This window comes from Amphimedon queenslandica, unplaced genomic scaffold (assembly GCF_000090795.2).
Source record: "Amphimedon queenslandica unplaced genomic scaffold, v1.1 AMPQUscaffold_13478, whole genome shotgun sequence".
In the NCBI taxonomy this organism is placed as follows: Eukaryota; Metazoa; Porifera; class Demospongiae; order Haplosclerida; family Niphatidae; genus Amphimedon; species Amphimedon queenslandica.
Genome location: NW_003546286.1, coordinates 388349 through 404445, shown reverse-complemented (window position 1 = coordinate 404445; position 16097 = coordinate 388349). Strand labels below are relative to the sequence as shown.

At 34.9% G+C, this 16097-nt stretch overlaps 3 protein-coding genes and 1 long non-coding RNA gene across 4 annotated transcripts; 2 read left to right on the top strand and 2 right to left on the bottom strand.

Moving 5' to 3' along the window:
• The first annotated feature begins 7 nt into the window (after positions 1 to 7).
• Positions 8 to 4776, top strand: LOC109580779 (uncharacterized). The gene is made up of 3 exons (XM_019994321.1): positions 8 to 160; positions 213 to 485; positions 532 to 4776. The coding sequence occupies exons 2-3, from the start codon at positions 305 to 307 to the stop codon at positions 4650 to 4652; spliced, it is 4302 nt and encodes a 1433-aa protein (XP_019849880.1). The 5' UTR covers positions 8 to 160; positions 213 to 304; the 3' UTR covers positions 4653 to 4776.
• Positions 4777 to 5771: 995 nt separating this feature from the next.
• LOC105312071 (ADP-ribosyl cyclase/cyclic ADP-ribose hydrolase 2-like) lies at positions 5772 to 7313 on the bottom strand. The gene is made up of 6 exons (XM_011404426.2): positions 7069 to 7313; positions 6811 to 7016; positions 6346 to 6573; positions 6150 to 6302; positions 6035 to 6106; positions 5772 to 5989 (listed from the first exon to the last, which is right to left on the bottom strand). Exons 1-5 carry the CDS (start codon positions 7308 to 7310, stop codon positions 6069 to 6071), a joined length of 867 nt encoding a protein of 288 aa, XP_011402728.2. The 5' UTR covers positions 7311 to 7313; the 3' UTR covers positions 5772 to 5989; positions 6035 to 6068.
• A 2136-nt stretch (positions 7314 to 9449) lies between these two features.
• On the top strand, positions 9450 to 10395 carry LOC109580778 (uncharacterized). Its single transcript, XR_002184345.1, has 3 exons — positions 9450 to 9936; positions 9987 to 10048; positions 10304 to 10395. It is a non-coding gene; the product is annotated as an uncharacterized LOC109580778 (long non-coding RNA).
• Positions 10170 to 14672, bottom strand: LOC100639145 (RNA polymerase-associated protein RTF1 homolog). The gene is made up of 17 exons (XM_019994320.1): positions 14534 to 14672; positions 14082 to 14144; positions 13911 to 14012; positions 13524 to 13720; positions 12804 to 13169; positions 12067 to 12159; positions 11853 to 11943; positions 11714 to 11796; positions 11566 to 11653; positions 11398 to 11505; positions 11259 to 11336; positions 11089 to 11210; positions 10962 to 11019; positions 10831 to 10908; positions 10680 to 10763; positions 10432 to 10579; positions 10170 to 10377 (listed from the first exon to the last, which is right to left on the bottom strand). Exons 1-17 carry the CDS (start codon positions 14588 to 14590, stop codon positions 10268 to 10270), a joined length of 1926 nt encoding a protein of 641 aa, XP_019849879.1. The 5' UTR covers positions 14591 to 14672; the 3' UTR covers positions 10170 to 10267.
• Positions 14673 to 16097: the final 1425 nt, after the last annotated feature.

The following is a 16097-nucleotide window of genomic DNA, read 5'->3' as shown; positions in this document are numbered from 1 at the left end:
ACTAGATCCAGTAGTACTGGTAGCATTTACTGTGGAACCACTAATGGAGCTGGTAGAGCTAATGTGAAGACCTTCAAACTCATTTTGTCCATTTTTTGTCTCGTTATCCTCCTCTTCATATCAGGAGATGTGGAGCTTAACCCTGGCCCCACTCTTACAGGTATTCATATTTTGGAGCTACATTTCATAACTTTGCTATCTATTGTGCACAGATAAGCCAAAAAGAGATGAATTATTTGAATTATTGAGTAGCTCAAAGTTTATTGCTGGTACTTGGGAACAGTTTGTATGTTGTCTACCTAAAATGACACAAGATATGATTGCTGGAATCAAAGAGAGAGTGTCGAAAGAAGAGAACATCATGAGTGCCATAGCTCAACATTGTTTTGATAATAATCCTGATATAACATGGAGAAATCTCATTGATGCTTTGCTGGATGCTAATGAGGTTACTGTAGCTCGTAATGTTTTAGACAAGCACTCAGGTATAATAGAGAGTTTTACACATGATGATTTCTTCATATATTTTAGGTACAAGTAGTTCTAGTAAAAATGTCTACAAAACAGTAATGAAAGTCCTAAGATCTCATTATTCAAAATTGACAGCAAGTACTCAAACTTGCCTTACAAAAGTAGCCGATGAGTTGTACAGTAAAAATTTGATCAATCGTGAAGTTAAGCATTCACCAACTTTTGAAAAAATTGAAATAGACTTCTCAGCAATGGTTTCTATATACACAGAAGACACAGAAAAGATGATAGAAGTGTGTTCTCTTTTCTTAGATTGTCTGTCAATTGCAGAAGGTCCAGCTAAAGAGGAGGCCATTGCACTAGCTAGAGACTGGGAGAATGAATTATTCAGAGACCATCAAGTATCGTTCTTTCTTACTAAGGCAGCCACAGCCTTTACTCCTAAAGAAGTAGAACTTGGCTTTAATGATAAACTAGCAATTGAACTTAGAAACCTACACAAGAAATATGCAAAACTGATGACTGATATTACTACATATTATGCTTCCAGTGGAAAACGTGATCCAATTGTTTTTGCTCGATGGGTTCAAAACACTTTTGATGAAACTGGTTTAGCACAAGATGGCGTGACGATTGATAAAATATTTGAGCAAATGCAATCTCATTGCAGTTTTATTGATATTGATGCAGTAATTGGTCTAATAGAAGCATATCCTATTGATGATGATTCACTACAGGCAAGGCTTGATAAATATACTGATAACATTAATAAATTTATCGATTCAACAGAACTCGATGACATTGTTAAAACTATTGAAGCAGCGATTATTGGAGAAACTATTAAAGTTGATCCTAAAATTATTCTCAAACTTTCTGGAAAATGGAACCATCAAACTATTGGCCATGTTCATAAGCTAATGAAGTATTTATTTGATGAAGAAGCAAAATATATTACTGTAAAGAAGTTTTTACGAGGATCAATTTGTATCCAATTTTTGGTCTTTTCAAAACGATCAGTTCCAACTCTCATTGTGAAATCACAAGCTAAATTTGCCTTCATGCATCTTCTTGGTATATTTCAACTGATCATTGCTAATCAAATTATCATTGACAGAGAGGAAGATAGTAGCTTCACATTTGAAGAATCACTTCTACAGTCCATTGCAAGTATTAAAAGTAATCCTGAATATCACAGACTATCATTACTTTTGATAGAACTTAAAATGAAAATAAATTATCAGAACACTAATGGCCAGACTGCATTAATGTTAGCTAGTGTAGATGGGCACATTGAAATCTTTCAATCATTACTACAAAATGGTGCTGATCCTTTTGTAAAATTACCAGAAAATAGAGAATTTATTGGATTAAACAGTTTAGCATGCACTGCCCTTTCTCAGCATATTTACAAATCCATTGGTGGAGAAAAAATAATACCTAAAGATGACACTTCAGTTGAAGATATTCTGGAAATGGCTGTTAACAAAAGAGAAGTGAGTAGTTATCAATCATTTAAATACGTTATTGAAAATAATTTGAAAAAAAGGTTTCAATGTTTGCAAAATTGTTTTCATGCATTAAACAGTCATTTTCTTGATGCTACCACCAAAATTTTGACTAGCAAAGCCTGGGTAACAGAACTAAAACAAAGCTTTCAGTCATACATCAAAGAAGATGCTGCTTGTGAAAATACTCATCAGCTAGTGCAGTTGCTCCAGCCTCACTACTCATGTTTGAACATCGCCCTACTCACAGTACCATGCACCATCACAGAATCTATCAAGGAACAGGTAGAAGATTACAATACTAACCTGAACATGTTCAAAGATACCACTAGCCTACTGGAGCTTACAATGATGACTAAAGGAATGCTATGCGGCTCTAATGATTTTGGCTGTTCAAAATTTATTTCGAGACTCAAGAAGTCATGGTGCTCCAAGACAATCACTGAATTGGATATAATGGGAAATTTTTATTTATCATCTTTTCTAACTCTGCAAGAAATACATTGTGATGCCTCCAGCATGACATGTACATACTTAATACCTCAACTACAAACTGAGAAATTAATGAAAGCAGTTATTGAACAGGAAGGGTCTCTAAACAAGATTGGTGTATTTGAGGTCATTATTAATGACATTCCTCTCACAATAAAGGATACAGATAATTTATCTTTAATTGAGGCCATGATGCAAAAATCAATGTCATATAATAGCACTGCCCTTTTGTTTGCTTGTGAAAGAGGAGATTTCTCAACTGTTCAATTATTACTGAGTAGAAATTTAGATGATGGATCGACTGGTTTGATGATGCTTGTTACATACATAGCTGCTTTGATGGCTGCAAGTCGCTATGGACATCACCAAATTGTTGAACTCTTGCTGAATAAAGTTCCAGATATTGATATTCAAGATGATAATGGACGGACTGCTTTGATAAGGGCTAGTTGTCATGGTCATCATCAAGTTGTTGAGCTCATACTAAATGAAGCTCCAGACATTGATATTCAAGATAATAATGGATGGACTGCTTTGATGCTTGCTAGCCATAATGGTCATCACCAGGTTGTAGAGCTCATACTGAATAAAATTTCAAATATTAACATTCAAAATAGAGATGGATGGACTGCTTTGATGTCTGCTATTTACAAAGGTCATAACCAGGTTGTCAAACTCTTACTGAGTAAAAATCCAAATACTAACATTCAAGATAATGATGGATGGACTGCTTTGATGTTTGCTAGTCGCTATGATCATCACCAGGTTGTTGAACTCTTACTGAATAAAGATCCAGATATTAACATTCAAGATAATGATGGATGGACTGCTTTGAAGTTTGCTAGTTGCTATGGTCATCACCAGGTTGTTGAACTCTTACTGAGTAAAAATCCAGATATTAACATTCAAGATAACGATGGATGTACTGCTTTGATATCTGCTAGTTGCAATGGTTATCACCAGGTTGTTGAACTCTTACTGAATAAAGATCCAGATATTAACATTCAAGATAATGATGGATGGACTGCTTTGATGTTTGCTAGTCACTATGATCATCACCAGGTTGTTGAACTCTTACTGAATAAAGGTCCAGATATTAACTTTCAAAATAATAATGGATCGACTGCTTTGATGCTTGCTAGTTACAATGGTCATCACCAGGTTGTTAAACTCTTACTGAGTAAAAATCCAGATATTAACATTCAAAATAACGATGGATGTACTGCTTTGATATCTGCTAGTCGCAATGGTTACCACCAGGTTGTTGAACTCTTACTGAGTAAAGATGCAGATATTAACATTCAAGATAATAATGGTGACAGTGCATTAACTATTACCATGGTTTTCTCTCATTTTATTATTACTGAAGTTTTTGACATAACTCCTGACAGACGTATTCAACTTCTCCACCAGTTGCACACTGGTGATTATATCAAAACATTACAACTTTTACTTAACTGTCATCATATTAATCATACTGATGGTAAGAATTGTCATTCATTAGCAGTAGCAGCAAAATTCAATAATTTTGATGCAGTTACTATCTTAATTGAAAAATGTAGCATCACACCAGAACACATCATCAGTGCTTTCACTGCTGCATGTTATGAAGGTCATTTTTCAATGATAATTCACCTATCTGAGAAAATAACAACTCTTTCAAATAATGAGAGAAAATTATTAGTAGCAGCTGCTGAAGGAAATTTAGGAATATTGATTGATATGCTTTGTTTCATTGGTATGAGTCCAAATACACCATTGGTAGCTGGTATAACTTCGTTAATGATAGCAGCTTCATGTGGACACATTGAATTAGTTGAAGCACTAATACAAGTTGGAGCCGATGTTAATAAAAAAAATGATGAAGGCCTAAATGCACTTGATATAGTGAATGATATTTCTTTTTATGATCGAGCTAATATTAAACAGCTTTTAATTCCTAATACTCCAGCTGGTAAACTGGATCAAGTATCAAACAATGCCAAGTCAAATAATGAAAAAACCAGTATTGGTGATACAATCAAGTCAAATTTTGGCAAATATATAAAGGAGTTTTACGATCCATACTATGCAAAGCAGAAAGAATTGAAAATGGTGCCTTCTGAAGCAATTGATCAATATAAAAAAAGCAGCACTTACTTTTTGACTAGTATCTACAATACAGTTTGTGCTTTAATTAAATGATTGCTTGTAGTCATTATAATTATTATTTATAGTTATTGGAGTGTATTAATTACATGTACATGGTATGTCTAGTGATTTTTGTGGCATAGCCTATAATTATATTAGCATTACTTAATCAAGTATTTTTAAAATATAACCTGAATTGCTATTAATTTTAATAATAAAATAACTATACTACCAGGTATCATAGATGCATGTATAAAAAAATGTTAATCAAGTTAATGTCATGATTCTGTTCCACTATGAAAGCAATAACCACAACTTCATTAGCATTCACATTTAGCAACAGTCAACATTCAATTAAGACAAATTAGTAAATGCTCCTCCATTCTTTTCTTCATCTCGTGACACTGTAAAGACATTCATTAACATAATTTATACCACCAGTGCATGTAACAAACAAAATTGAATTCTTGTGTAACATGCAATAGGTAAGTCCCAGACCAGAATAGAGAATGATCTTCCTTGGCTTGAATGGAGAGTGACATAAAGTATGGCTGCATGATAGTGCCTAAAATGATAAAATAATGATAATGCAAAATTAAATATTACCAACTGACTTTGATACAACAGTTGCTGGATCCCGTCCACTAAAGGCACCTTTAAATGCAAACCAGGCCACAAGGCAATGTATCAAACCCAAGTTGAGGTCTCTGCAGTTAGAAATAAAGTCTTTCCTGATAGTCAAAGGAGTCTTGCTGCACTTCTCAGCAACGACATCATCAAATGCAAAGAAAATAAGTAAAAAGATTACAGAAACCACCAACTTCATCTTGACAAAATATCATAGAGTCTATCTACTGATGGTGTATTTTTTATTTATATAGGGTACTTGGAAATGCAGTGACATCATTATGAGCTCACTTAATATTTTACTTAATCATTGGATTGTACTAGCAAAAGTTATAACTAAAATTTAGAAACTAAGTTGTCGTAATTGCAATTATAGATACAATTTTTGAGTAACTTTAAAAATTTGTAAAAAAATTCAATTTTGATTAGAATCAGCTCAAACTTTCTACGCAACATCTTGTTTAGTGAGGAAAACCTAATGACAATACAGTATATAAGCTTCTGTGAGTCTAACAGTTCAACAGCAGTCACCACCTTCTAAACTTCTCCATTTTAAAAATGTTTCTGTTTCATGCAAAAACAAATCAGAAGTAACTAAAATTACTTCAACATGACATATAAATAAAAAAATTGAGTCTATTTTTGTAATTAAAATAATGTATAATGTTAATCAAAGTTTTTTATTTGACCCCAAGTCTGTTTATTTCATAAAAATATCAATGTCACTTTAAATATTAACATGATCTTGCCAGTGCAAAAAAAACCTATAAAAGTATCAGCTATTTGGTTTGTGGATGCTTATAACTTACTTGTATTAAAGCTAATGAAGCTAATGATGCAAATTCATATACAATCCACTTCATGGTTTTTCGGCCTCATACCTACCATAGCATAAAATACAACAGGATTATACACAATTCAAACCTTTTTGAATGTCACTGATAATTGTAGAGACACAGGCAGCAATAGTGTTTGCTTGATTGATATCTCCATACACATCGTAACAATCATATTGGATGGACCTTTCCATCACTCTACTACGCATTAAATTCATGCTACCTTCTGAACAACTCTCTCCTAAAATGGCAGTAAGAAAGCAGCTTATCAAATCATGGCATACCTTCTCCTTTTCTGTGTAAAATAATGGCCACAACCTCGAGGGCATTCATATTTGGCAGCTCAACATTTGAGAAATCTGATTCGTTTCTAAATGTACCTCCATTTCTTTCTCCATTTCCAAGCCAGTAGGCTATACCACTCGATGCTTTTGCAAAAAGAAGAGAGAACTGGCTCCAGAAATTACGAGTGACACTGCAGAGACAACTGCCATATCCTAACCCATCATAACCTGCATAAAATAGACACATATCAACTCATTATTTCAATGTCCTTATGTTGTGAAAGCCAATTCCAATAACTACTTTTTGAGCTATGAATGACTCAAAAATTTTATTAAAAGTTCTAGTTGTAAAAAATTTTTAAAATCTTGTTCACACTTCAATTTACACCTTGAGGCGTAAACAAAGTGTCAAAAAATTGTAATTTTTGCAGAACCTTTTCAATAATAAAATTAATTTTATTATACCTTGTTTTGAGCCGCACCAGTTGACTCCATACCCAAGGTCATTAATAATAGCTGATGAAGGCTCATTTGCAGAAGAATAGACAACAGCTCCTGTAGGATTAGGCTGAGTGCTCACAACCTCAACAACAGGAAAAGTCCCAGACCAGAATAGAGAGGAGTTTACCTTGGCTGTTATGGGGAGTTTGTCAAAATACACTTGATAGTCCCTGGAAATGTGTACATAAAATCAGAGGCAGGATTATGAAACTTATAACTGACTCCTTCATGACTTTGACTGGATCTCGTCCACGGAAAGCTCCTCCAAACGCGGTCCAAACCTCATCACAATTGCTCAGTTGTAGACTCCTACAGACAGAAATGAACTTCTCCCTGAAATCAAGAGGCGTCCCACTGCAACCAAAAGAACAAGCATCAGTGAAGTCGAGCAAGGAAAACAAGGCAAGAAGAAAAACAGGAGCCATAATAAAAAGGGCGTGGTTACTGTGGAGTGTGGAATGCATGCATGGATGCATGGCATGCAAATACCATGCAAGCAAGAGTCTATTTGAATGAAAAGCTTATGGAAGATCAAGCAAGAAGTAGACAAATACCTAATAAGTTAACGAAGCAGCACTGGCTAAGCATATTACGGTATTCTCTGGTAGGTGAGTTAGATTATTGTCAAGAGTAAATAGCTTGTTTGTTGAGACCAACAAAATGGGTGAAACTAATATTATCATATTATTTTTCTACACTGCTATGTTCATGTGGCATTGGTTAAGTATTATTATTGAACAACAAGATTAATTAATTAATTAATTTTAACTATTAATTTTTTAATTAGTTTTAGTAGTCAGTTTACTTTCTGGAAAACCCTGGGCGGCGCCATCCCCTGGGATGGGTACGGGGTTTTAAACGGGAATAAGGTTCATCTCTCTGCCTCCTTGACCGGAAACGGGAGCGGGAACGGCGGGAACTGGTGCCTAAAGAAATTAAGTATAATCAATAATAATATGAATAATTGAATACACCAATGATAATACCTGAAATCACATGTAAAATGACATGAAAGATATGGTATTGCTGGTAACTTTTTAGTCAGGTAGTTTTAAAGGGAGGAGACAATTGTTTGCTTGTACTTATTTTAGTGATTTTCATGGTACTATTTAATCTAACACAAAGCTCTGTAGAATTGATGTCTTAAGCCTTGTTTTTACCACCTTGCATGCATAATGATTTTTTTTAATTTCATCAGTTATCAAAATAGGTATGGAAACAGTAAATGAAGAATTTCATTTCTTCTCACTAAGATTTATAACGGTATAATTTTCTATTGCTTCTGGAGACCGTGTATGTACATTTTTTCTGCTAAAAAGCTCCCATTTGGCAGTTGCCATTTTACTTACTGCTTCCACATCTATTTTTACATTAATATTAAATTTTGATAACTGATAAAATTAAAATTTTCATGGGCTTAATTTAGCCGTTATTTCAAGATTGCTAGTTTGGTGACTTAAAGCCAATTATAACACCAGCTAATATATATACTCTAAAGCTTTACTTTTAGAGGTGTCTCTTCTGAGGCATCATTTTAATTCTAAAGTTTTTGATTCACAAATTCATGTTCCTCTTTAATTATCATGCACACACCAGCAATGCATTGTGTATTGACTATAATTAATGTATTCCTAGACAGGATACTGACCTTTTAGTTCACAACCAGCTTGATCTAAGTAGTATACTGCCTGGGGTGTTTCTGTCTCCTTCAATGTCATATGAAGTGTAATTCTTTCTTGACAGCATAGGTTTATCACACCAAAGTAAGACGAAAGGCTTGGGTCATTCCGAACATTCTCTATTGTAGACTGTGCATCATCAACAATGGTAATTCTTATAGTCAGTTCCATATCCTAACATTATAAGTGTTTTTAAATAATTATAGAAATACATATACAATAATATTAAAATAAAATACACATATGATGATCGCTTTAAAATTTCAAAATATAGCTAGTAACTATTAATTGGAACAGTAAAGCTGCTCATGTTACAGATATCACTTTCACCTACTATATGGCTACATTTTTAAAATTTTCTTTACCTAAGAAGGATGATCAGCAACCCTTTCTTTTTATCGTCAATTGGCCACACCTGTGGACGTGGGTCATACGTTGATTTAATTAGGTCACGCGATATAGTAAATTTTGTGCTGATCTTTTTTATGGGAGTGGTTTGGGATTAATGCATTCAATCCTATCTATAAAATAGGTCAGGCTACATTTGTATATTTTGAAAAACTTTTGTCGCAGTGATTATTTTCTGTAACACTTTTAGTATAGGAATTTTTTTAGAATATTATGTGTGTCACATATGTACTAAATTGTATTGACATGGAATAATCATAGATAATAAAGTAAAGAGTAATCAATGGATTTCTATCTCTAGGACACATCATATTACATGTGATATTATGTCTTTTCTAGACGTGCTCATCTATACATACATACACACACACACACGCATATATATAGATTCGACACAAAGTTGTACTTTACTGGCAGTGTTTTTTAGTGGCCGCTACATATTTTGACTATATCACATTACCTTGGAAGGCAGAGAATGAATGGAATTGGTAACTAGATCTTCGTTCTAGGTATGTTGATATGACGTTTAATCATGTGGGTTGGGCTTTGTACTAATTAGCTTTAATGATATGCCTATGATAAATGGCTGATATCTATTACAATCTACACCCAGTACATGGCTTATATTTGAGGGGCTCTGCCTCATCAAATTTAATAAGGCCCGACCAGTTTACCTCTGTAAATATATATGGTAGACGTAACAATAGTGATGATATATTCACTTACAAAAGTATTTTTCAGTTTTAGTTCATCCACCTTTTCTTTCAGATGTACGTTGGTACATTCACGTCACACTGACGTAGGAAGGGGGGCAGAGCCATGCCCTCCCCCATATTGACAGAAAATTTTCTTCTGAATCATATACAGCAAACATTTAACATTTCTTTTTATTTTTAATCCTAGCCTCCATTATAATATGTAAAGGTATATTTTGATCTGTTGTCAAAAAGTTTTTACGAGAGTTCATGTCTTGAGTGTATTATGAAGAAGGCAAGAGATTGAGGTAAGTTTATTATTATAGGTACTTCCTTTGCATTCTCTTCCCTCTCCTAGCTATACAACCTATTAATGTCATAATACAGACTAAGAAAGATCATTTTTTAATTTGACTTGAGGTCAGATTTTGTAAGGAAATTTTACTGATGGCATCTTATGAATTAAAACTTAGTAAAACAGGACAGGAACCATAATTATTTATAAAGGGTGTGGACATGTAGTTACTGTGGCAATTACATAAACTTAAGTTTGGCATACCGTTAATTTTTATAAGCTCACAATTTTGATAGAAAATAATATCATGAAAGTCGAAACTAAAACTATAACAATAATATACACTATATTAGTCCTCTTCTTTTCTTATAATCTGATAGGTTTAGGGAACGCTTCGGACCATCAGTCTTTATGACAGTACTAATAGTTTTTGATGATGCCTTAACGACCGGCCCTAAGAAATTGACACAAAATTATAAAAATAAATGCTGCATGTTTAACGGAATACCTGTTGTATTGTTTGGTAGGTCAATGTTTATGTCAAAGTTATGTGCCGAGAATAAATCAGTAGGAGCAGGGGCAGCAAGAGACAGAGGAAGGGGAGGAGGAGGAGGGAGAGAATCAACATCTACTGCTGATACTACAACATCAGGAGTCTATAAGTAAACAATAGAACAACAATTAGTAAAAATTAATGTATATATTATAATTATTTTAATTTAGCAACATAGTATATGAATATCAGCAGAGCTGTACCTGATTAGAGCCATTAGACTTAGACACTGAAGCAGAAGCACTTCCATCAGTGGCATCAACTCCACTTATTCCAGCTTCTTTACCCTACAGAGAGTACACTTAACTCTTTTCACTCCTAGTTCATCCACCCCACTAAACTCCCCCTACTTACAAATGTCACTAGTCGTGGCATACACTTCCTCCTGGTAAAAGGATCTTCCTCTTTGTCTTTAATGTTTGCCATCTCTTCCTACATGGTGAAAATGTTTTAAAGAGCAGCTTCCCTCATTCTCCAATGCATACCTTGAGAGCTTCCTCTGCCCTGGCAACATTCCTCTGTCTGTTCCTCTCATTAATGTAACTGGAAGGAAAGGAAAGAAGAGAATGAGAAGAAAAGAGGAGAATGAGAAACAAAGGATACTATACACACCTTATAGCAGAGAGTCCTCTTGTTCTCTGCTTGTCTAACTCTTCAGCTCTTTCCTCCAGCTCCTCTAGTTTTCTTGCTAGATCAGTAGCCTTCTCAGTAGAGCCAGTCTGTTCAGCTATCTCCTACAATAATGGTCTGATGGTGTTTGATGGAGTCTATACAGTGCATACCTTTTCTCTCATGAGGCGATTTTTTGTCAGTGCATAGTTGTGTGGATTCTTTTGGAACTTTTGCTTCTCTTGTATAATCTGTGTACATAATAAACAAATAAAGTACCACATTCATAACAAGTTGTATCTTCTCTCTTACTCTATCAATGTCTTCCTCCTTTAAGCTGGCACTCTTATACTTTTCTATCTCCTTTACTTTCTTTTCCACTTCAAAAAGAGTTGGCAGTTTTATCGAATGCGCCTCATTCTAAAAATAAAAGAATAAGAAATAATAATTACCAAAGGTAATTGGCATATATAAATGTACCTCAGCCTTCCATTTACTGAACTCTTGATCAGTGAAAGCACTGTTTGATATATACTCCATTCTGAATATTCTCTCTTGCTGGCCGAACCTACATGTACATGTACGCTTACGTTTAAAAGTCCCCCCCCTCATTTAAAACCATTCCCACCTTAATTTTAACCCTTTATTAGTCTTGGTGCCCCCTAGAGTGTAAACTTTTGAAGTTTCGTGAACGCTCACGATCTCACACACCTAATGTACGTACACATAAATAAAGTATGATGATATGTCAAAACATGACAGTTTACCCTGTAAATCATTCTTCCTTCGTGTTGCCCTATTCCAATCCGGACATAGCAGCCCCTGATGACATCAGCAAAGAATGGCATATGGACCCACCTGTATAACAGCAATGAAAGAATTCAGCATATGATATGAATGTAAATGCTATTTGATAAAGTGAGTAAAAGGTTGGTAATCCACATTGTAAATAGAGTAAGGGAGAAAGAGATGGTGGGCTACTTTTCAAGTCTAAATCTTGACATCTTGATCTTTGACAGTTCTTCTATTGTGTTTATTGGACGGTTTTTCTCTGATCTCAGTTGAGCCAGCGTCCTAGAAGTAATGATAAAAAATGTATAGCATAACTCAGAAAATATTTGTCGGAATTAGGTCAAATTGTTTTATATACAATTGTAGCATAAGGACATCAATATGTATCAAAAAATGTAATAAAAATTGGGGGTGATTTCGGAGCCATTTTTCAGAAAAAACCATGGGCTATAGTACAGGGTAGTTTTCAGATTTTGGCATATTTTTTAAAATGGCTGTAACTCAAAAAATTTAAGTCGGAATCGACTCAAACTTTCTACATAGCATAAGTTCATCAATATGTATCAGAAAATGTAATAAAAATTGGGGGTGATTTCGGAGCCATTTTTTGGAAAAAACCATGGGCTACAGTACAGGGTATTTTTCAGATTTTGGCATATTTTTTAAATGGCTGTAACTCGAAAAATTTAAGTCGGAATCGACTCAAACTTTCAACATAGCATAAGTACATCAATATGTATCAAAAAACGTAATAAAAATTGGGGGTGATTTCGGAGCCATTTTTTGGGAAAAGCCCATGGGCTATAGCCTTTGCTATATGTACATGTACTTATGTGATGTATCATCTTTAAGCAGATTCTGATCAAAATTGAATTTTTTTACAATTTTAAAGTTGATTCAAATTTGTCAACACATCATTAACTAACTTATCTTCCTTAGTATCATCATCAGATTCCTCTTCCCCTGAGCTTGAAGAACCCTCAGATTCGCCAGAGGTCTCGCTAAAGACTTCGTTAACTTTCAACGGTTCCCGTCGAAGTTGTTGCTGTTCTTGTTTCTTCTGATCAGCTTCGGCAGCTGCAGCTTTCTTTTGCTTGTCGGCATTTCTCTTTGCCTTGAGTTCGTCAATGGCCCGCATTGTCTTGTTTTGCTTTGGCTCTTTGGCACGTAGGCCACTCCGTGACTGACCGTGCTTCTTTGAAGACTTCTTCATTTTCTTTTCTTGTTTCTTGCCAAGTCTGAGCTGCATTTCCACCTCAAAACGAGCCTTTAAGATTTCACGTTGCTCATGCCTACAGTATATTAACGATAAACATACATGCATGTACATGTACATGTATATAAATATTTTGTGACATCATTCTTGTTGTTGTTGTTTCTAAGTCTACTTACTATACTATGCAATTTAATATGCCAAGTACATGTGTGTCAATAAACCACATGTACATGTACATTCCCAAATACCATGTCAAACGAAGTTCAATTTCATAGTCATAAAGAGTACAGCCACAGCTGGTGTTTACTCTATTTATATCATAGGCAAAACTTGAGAGAAATTTATTTTAAGATCGGGCACAAACAGTCGAGGCCAAGGGTGGTCATAAAAATAATCTGTGGCATTGCAAGTTACAATTAATGAGTAGAACCTCTTAAAAATCTCCTGCTCTCTCTCTGCTTCAGTCATGGAGGCTAATTTCCGTCTGTCCTCGTCATCTCCGATCAAATCATCATCCAATCCATCATTAAAGGTCATCTGTTCTTCGTCTGACGAAGAGACGTCTTCTTCGCCATCGCTGCCTCCTCCTTCACTCGACTCTCCACTAGACCCACTTTCATCGCTATCCTATACACCACATCCAATAGCATCAACAATAATTATTATAGCCATAATTCCATTCATTACGTTACACTATGTTGGGTATGCATCTCACTAATTATGAATAATCTTTTCCAGTAAAAGGCCATTAAAGTACACTCACCATCAAAGCACACACACACACTCTCCTACATATTGGTCTACCTCCTACATGTACCTCTTCGCTGTCAGCAGATGAAGCAGTAGCTTTTGATATTCTTTTTCTCTTTGTGAGGAGCTTCTTGTTATTTTTCTTCTCCTTCCCTCCACTTTCGATCCACTACAAATATACCAAGCACAAGAATAATCCAAACTTCACATCCTCCCACCCTCTCCCTCTCTCTCTTACATCAAGGTCACTTTCCTCTGAGCTTGAGCCAGAAGAACTCAGCCTCCCTCTCTTTACAGACGACTACATGTGTATGCGTAAAAATTTATAATGATACGAACCATTCCTTATCAGTGCAAAATAGTCCATAATTTCACACTGATCAAACACATGGCATCTACAGTCGTATATCATAATTATAATATCATTGTCATCAATTATTATGCATATCTTGTGTGTATAAACTGTTGAGAGTGTGTATCAAGGAATTTGTATTAATCTACTACGAGTGTTGCCTATTAAATATTTCGGCTTATTCATTTAATGTCAGTTTTGCTGTCCAAGCAACCGTTACTACTTACTAACAGTCCAAGTTGTTTACGTATAGCTTTTATATTATGGCGGACCGATTATCTACACATTTATAAACTAGCGCCTCGTTCTAGCGGTGCCTTATAGAGAGTTTTACAAACCTCAGTATCACTGGAATCATTATCATCCTGTAAAGGCCGTTTGATAGCTTTAGACATGATCACCTACTAAAAACAAGGAAGGTTATGGAGAGAAGAAGCAGTGCTAGAGATGAAAGTCAAAATTTATGGGTGTGGTCAATTCAGGCCTCGCCCATTTGTAAAATTTGACTTTTTCTTTTAAATAAAACTATTCCGGTGGTAACGTTTTTTGGCAAAGATGCATGCATCATGCATCCACCCTAACACACCCTTATAATTCAATTTAAATGTATAAAAATGTATTTTACCGTATGTTTGCATACAAATTAATTGATGTATTGAAAAAACCACATAACTCATACAAACACAATTCCAATAAGAATCAGTCATACTATGGAATCTTGTCATAAAACATGCAGAGATAGATGCTACATTGCTACCCAATGATGCATGCATACATATTAACATATCCTACTCTATTAATGCTTGAATTCACCACAAAACTGCACAGAGTAGAAAGGCAAGATGATTCTCTTGCTTCTGTTTCTGATACAAGGTAGCTACTTATTTGAATAATTTAAAATTATTTATAATTATTCTTCTTTCTGTAGTAGTATCTTGTTTAGGAGCTGATGACACTTCCACAGCTGAGCCATCTTCGTTTATGTCAACTTTTGAATTTGAGCTTTTTCCTGAAACTAGTCAAGTTTTAAATCCACATGCCACATTTGCTTCACCTTCATTGCTATTGCCATCATCCACCAATACAATATATCCCTTTACAACATCAAGAAAAAAAGAAGTAGCTACAATAAGCATTAATTCATTAATACTCCCAACAACTTCTTTCACAGCTTTGTATAGCATTACAAAACCGGTTAAATCAGCTGCTTCACATTTCTCTGCAAATGATCTTGAATCTAAAGAAATGCTACACAGATCTACAGCAGCAATAACTCATATCCTAACAGAATTGTCATTGCAGCCTACATCATCAAGTCAAGTTATTGATCCTTCAATAACATTGGCTGACAGCTATCCTTCCATGACACCAAGCAAGAAAGTAGCTGCAATGAGCAAAAGCCCCACTGATTCATACTTACCAATAACAGCTGCTTCCACTCTTTTTCATGAATCAGAAGTGATTAATGCATATTCTTCTGCTAATGATCCTAGGCCTGAATCACATATGGTAGCAATAAGTCAAATCCTAACAGAATCATCATTGCAGGCTATATTATCAAGTCAAAGTATTGATCCAACATTGGCTGACAGCTACACAGTATATCCTTCCATAAGATCAACCAGAGAAGTAGCTGCAATAAGCAAAAGTCGCACCGATTTCTATGTACTTCCTGCATCAACTGCTTCCCCTGTTTTTTATGAGTCAGAAGCGATTACTACATATTCCTCTGCAAATGATCCTAGGCCTGAATTACATACTGTAGCAATAAGTCATATAACAGAATCATCATTGCAGCCTACATCATCAAGTCAAACTATTGATCTTTCAATAACATTGGCTGACAGCTATCCTTCCATGACACCAAGCAAGAAAGTATCTGCAATAAGCAGAAGCCCCACT